The 5,852-nt window shown below is 41.4% G+C and overlaps 1 protein-coding gene across 1 annotated transcript; it reads right to left on the minus strand.

The window, feature by feature from the left end:
* Positions 1-4,958: 4,958 nt before the first annotated feature.
* Positions 4,959-5,498, minus strand: LOC140820677 (uncharacterized). Its single transcript, XM_073180994.1, has one exon. It carries the CDS (start codon positions 5,496-5,498, stop codon positions 4,959-4,961), a length of 540 nt encoding a protein of 179 aa, XP_073037095.1.
* Positions 5,499-5,852: the final 354 nt, after the last annotated feature.

The raw sequence follows: 5,852 nt of genomic DNA on the forward strand, positions 1-5,852 counted from the left end.
GGCTAATTTTCCTTGAGTACAAATCTCATCACCCTGCGGAACGGTGAAACTTTAAGGAAAACCTTTTCCCCTGACTGAAACTGTAGAGGTCTACGCTTGGTATTCACGTAACTCGATTGACGATCTTGTGCAGTTTTAATTCTCTTCTTAATCAATTCCACTACGTCAATCGCTTGTTTAACTAATTCAAGTCCTTGCACTTGTCGTTCTCCTACTTCGTCCCAAAACAATGGAGTACGATAACGTCTACCGTACAATGCTTCGAATGGAGCCATACCAATGCTACTGTGGTAGCTATTGTTATATGCAAACTCTACAAGCGGCAGATGATCATGCCATGCTGGTCCAAAATCCAAAGCACAAGCACGAAACATATCCTCAAGCGTCTGAATAGTCCTCTCAGACTGACCATTGGTTTATGGATGATAGGCAGTGCTCAGACTCAATGTCGTTCCCAACGCTTTTTGAAAACTTCCCCAGAACCTCGAGTTAAACCGTGGATCTCTATCACTGACTATACTTGTTGGCACGACATGATATTTAAGAATCTCTTGGATGTATAGTCTTGCCATGCGATCGAAACTATATTCCTGACTATACGGAATGAAATGTGCTGACTTAGTCAGTCGGTCCACAACAACCCAAATTGCATCACAATTCTTAGAAGACAGTGTCAAGTGGGTGACAAAATCCATCGTTACATGCTCTCACTTCCACTCAGGGATAGGAAGATTCTGAAGTAATCCTCCTGGTCGTCGATGTTCAGCTTTCATTTGCTGACAAACCAAACACTTGGCTACAAACTGGTAAACACTTCTCTTCATACCCTTCCACCAAAACCTGGTCTTCAAATCCTTATACATTTTCATGCTTCCAGGGTGGATACTCAACTTACTCCTATGAGCTTGAGATAAAATCTCGTCTCAATTTATAATCTTCTGGAACTACGATTCTTCCTGACAGACACAAGGTTCCATCTGTTTGGAACGCAAAGCCAGACGCGTTGTCTCCGTTAGCTAACCTTGCTAACTTTTCCACATTCGGATCAAAAAACTGAGCTTCTCTGATTTTGGCATACAACATCGGTTCAGATAAAATGATCGTTACTCGAATGTGTTCCATTCCTTTCTTATGACGGAAGTGAAATCCCAGAGAACAACAATCTTGGATTACACTTGATATGAAACTTGTCTGAAGTGCAGATAATCTCACCTTGCGACTAAGAGCATCAGCTGTAAGATTCGCTGATCCTGGATGATACTTGATTTCGCAATCATAATCCTTTAACAAATCCATCCATTTTCTTTGGCGCATATTCAACTCTGCTTGAGTAAAGATATACTTCAAACTCTTGTGATCTGTAAAGATCTCAAATCTCTCTCCGTAGAGATAATGTCTCCAGATCTTCAAAGCAAACACAATCGCTGCCAATTCCAGATCATGAACTGGATAATTCTCTTCATGCTTCTTCAACTGTCTGGATGGATATGCAATCACATGACCATTCTGGGTTAAAACGCACCCAAGTCCTTGAAGTGATGCATCAGTGTACACAATGTACCCTCCTGATCCAGATGGCAGAGCTAAAACTGGTGCAGTTGTCAAACGTTGACGCAGTTCATTGAAACTATTTTCACAATCATGAGTCCATTCGAACTGCACATTCTTACAGGTCAGTTGAGTCAATGGTTTAGCAATCTGAGAAAATCCTGAGATGAATCTCTGGTAATAACCTGCCAAACCTAGAAGACTTCTTATCTCTTGTGCTGATTCCGGTCTTGCCCAACTCAACACTGCTTTGATCTTGCTAGGATCCACTGATATCCCATCTTTGGATATAACATGTCCCAAGAATACAACTCTGTCGAGCAAAAACTCGCACTTGTTCAACTTAGCATACAGTTGGTGATTCCTTAAGGTTAGCAACACAATCCTTAAATGTTTTGCATGCTCTTCAAGACTACAAGAGTATACCAGTATGTCATCAATAAAGACAATGACAAACTTGTCAAGATAATCCTCGAATACTCGGTTCATCAAATCCATAAATACTGTTTGAGCATTCGACAAACCAAACGGCATCACTAGAAACTCGTGATGCTCATACCTTGTTCGAAATGCAGTCTTAGGGATATCATGTTGATGAACTCGAAGTTGATGATATCCAGACAGTAAATCGATCTTCGAATACACTGAAGTCCCTTGCAGTTGATCAAACAAATCATCAATCCGTGGTAACAGATATTTATTCTTGACTGTTTCTCGGTTCAACTGTCGATAATCTATGCAAAGCCGCATAGACCCATCCTTCTTTTTAACGAACAACATTGGTGCTCCCCAAGGAGACACACTGGGTCTAATGTACCCTTTGTCGGGAAGATCTTGTAACTGTTGTTTCAACTCTTTCATCTCTGTTGGTGCCAATCTATAAGGCGCTCTGGAGATAGGTGCAGTTCCTGGTACCAACTCTATCTCCGCTTCCACTTCCCTTTTGACAGGTGTTGTTTTTACGTGTTTTATTGCATTAATGTGTGTGTGTTTACATTGTGCGTGCGTTTATTTCATTCACATTTTGTTCATTATAGAATAAACATTTGCATTTGATCATGTCTCACTCGTATGTGAAAAATTTGCAGGAAAAATGACTGGGAAGCCGAATATGGAGCAAAGTGCGAACTGAAGCAAAAAGTGAGCAGAAAAGGCGGCGCTCGAGCGGTACTTTTATACCACCCGAGCACGAGAGGTGAAAGGCCGAGGAGAAATCCCGAGAGGTCGGCGCTCGAGCGGTTGTTTTGTACCGCTCGAGCGCGAGCAGGGATCCAAGTTACAGAAGATTGGCGCTCGGGCGGTAATTCTTTACCGCCCGAGCGCGAGAAGCCGCATGCCCCAAGTATTTTACAGAGAGTGTGGCGCTCTAGAGGTAATTCTTTACCGCCCGAGCGCCACCTAATTTTGGCAAGATTTTGCAGCCGAATCTTTACCTTATTTTGGAGGGGTGGCTAATATGGGAATGATTATGGCACAAAATAGAGAGATTCAGACATTATTCAGACTGCACTCTTCAGCCACCACAAGCCTTGGAGAGGAATTCACGTTCGGATTGAAGATTTGAAGATTTCCGGGCATCGCTCGTCGTGTTTTTTGTCACTTCTAGTATTTTTTGTTTAGTTTTTAGCATTTGAACTTAGTTTTGTTGATTTCAATCATGAATTTTAGTAGCTAAACTCGAATATTTGTTGGGATTTAAGGGGAGCCTACCCCAAACTTTGATTTGAATTAATTTATATTCGATGGTGGCATAATTATTGATTATACTATTGTTTTTCTTCGTGTTGTTAGAGCGTAGCTAACTTTAACAACGTTTTTATATTGCGAGTGAGTTCGAGAGAATAACTAGTGATAGGGACGAGTAGTATAATCTGTGGATCTACAATTTACATAGATATATGAAATTGGATACGCGCCGATAGTCATAGTCCTTAGGGTCGAAAATTAGGGGATTTCATAAATCGAAATGCGATTCACTCTTGATAAATAATTAAAAACATTTAATTACTTTATTGAGTCGAATTAGTTTGGCATAGCTCGAGAGAGTGTGTTCAGTTGAATAGGAAATCCTGTCGCAAACATATAATCACTATCGAACGAATTAATTAATTAACGAGGGGTAGGTGAACCGAAATTCCCAACAAATTCATTTCTCGTTGAATTTTACTCAACATTTTAGATATTAATTCTCATTCATTACTTATTAAATCATTTTATTTGCATCTTTCTTTGAGCATAGTAGTATTAATCACTAAATCAAATTTTCGTTGCTAAAGATCTCATAACTGAAAAAAATAATTGTTAAATACAGTCCTCAGTGGAACGATACTCGTACTCATATACATTATACTATTACTTGACATCGTGCACTTGCGATTAATTTTGAGCATACAAAATCATATTTTTATTGAGGATTCCATAGTGCAAGTTTTGCTCGATCAACTCTCTGGAGGTAATCCAGGAATTTCATCGGGGAAAACATCAGGAAATTCATCGACAACTGGAATGTTCTTCACATCGATTACATCCTTTGATATGTCAACAGCATAAATGAGGTATCCTTCTCCTCCTTTCGCTAAAGCCCGTTGTGCCTTTAGAGCAGACACTACTGGCATTGGGGGTCGAGCTCCCTCACCAAAGAAGAACCAATTCTCGTCTCCTTCTGGACGAAACTGAACGAGACGTTGATAACAATCTACCGTCGCTCTATACTTAGTCAATAGGTCGATTCCCATAATACAATCGAAATCTTTCATAGCCAATATCATCAAATTGGCAGACAATTACTTCCCCTCAAACTCTAGCAAACAGTTTACTACAAGTCGCTTAGCTAAAACCTCTTGCCCTATCGACGTAGACACCGACATCAAAACATCTAATGACACGTAGGGTAGTTTATGCTTCTTAACAAACATTGGTGCTATGAATGAATGTGATGCCCCAGTGTCAATCAATAAATATGCAGGAATACCACATAAAAGAAAATTACCTGCAATGACTCTCTCGTTATGCTCCTCAGCTTGTTCTTGGTTCAAGGCAAACACTTGCCCCTGAACTCGTGGGCATTGTTGAGATCCTTGCGATATTCCTCCACGACGAGAACCTTGAGCAGGAAAACCTTTCTGTTGCACAGTGGCCTCAGACTGTTTTCCACTATAAGACCTTGTCATAGAACCTCCGCCTCCACTCTGATTCTCCAAATTAGGGCAATCCCTCTTCATGTGACCAAAACCACCGCAATTGAAACATGAACCTGTTGCTCTTCGACAATTCTCCGTCGGGTGATTGCCTCCGCAGTGGCCACATTGCATCTTTTTCCTGCCAAAGCTGTGCACCCCTCCAGAACCGGAAGAAGAAGAAGATGCAGACTTCTTGAAAGACTGACCCCTTGGTCCCAACGAACTAGAACTTTAGCTAGCTTGCATAGCCTTCCACCTACCAATACTGATCTCGGTTTGACGACAACGATTCACTAATCCTTTGTACGAAGAAGGATCATCACAGACAGAAACCCGATCAAAAATCTCCTGGTTCAAACCATTCAAAAAATGAGAATATTTTGCTGCAGAATTCTCACTGATGTGAGGAGCGTACGGCAACAGATCCGTAAAACGCTTTTGATAATCCTCAATGTTCGAATCTCCTTGCTTAATGTTCAACAGTTCCATCTCCTTCGCCTGGCGAAGAGCTGGCGAAAAGTGATGATTGATGAAGGCCTGACGGAAATGTTCCCAATGAATCCGCCCATGCTGCTGAACTAGAATGGCAGAAACAGGTTTCCACCATTTCCGAGCTTTTCCTTGGATCATGAAATCGGCTACCTCCATCTTCTCATCTTCGTCATCGTGCAGCACTCGAAAACACTGCTCCATGATATCGACCCAAGCTTCAGCAACATCAGCATTCTCATCTCCGGTCAAAGGTGGAGGTCCAATCTTTATGAAATCCATGATGTTGACACGATTCCTACGTCTCCTTTCATCATGATCTCGGTGACGCCTTCCGTCACGATCTCTACGACGATGTTCTCGGCCAGCCTCATCGTCGCCATAACGGCCATGTCCCACACTACCGTGACTGCTTCCATCTCCTGACATCTGAAAGGAAACCAAAATCAATCTCTAAATCCTCAAACAGAATTACTAATGTCCCAAAAATCTTTGCATGCTCTGATACCACCAAATGTAGCGCCCTTACCCGAGCCACTACTAAATAGACTAATAAACATGGAACCTTAACAACAATTAAACAGTGGAAACCAAATAACTTAATCATCTTACAACCCAAACGAAAACAGAGCAATA

Source organism: Primulina eburnea, unplaced genomic scaffold (genome assembly GCF_022965805.1).
Source record: "Primulina eburnea isolate SZY01 unplaced genomic scaffold, ASM2296580v1 ctg1342_ERROPOS1300000+, whole genome shotgun sequence".
NCBI classification, from domain to species: domain Eukaryota; kingdom Viridiplantae; phylum Streptophyta; class Magnoliopsida; order Lamiales; family Gesneriaceae; genus Primulina; species Primulina eburnea.

What these genes read in the sequence shown, in the direction of transcription:
- LOC140820677 (XM_073180994.1), bottom strand. Translation starts at nt 5,498, where the DNA reads ATGGATTTCATAAAGATTGGACCTCCACCTTTGACCGGAGATGAGAAT.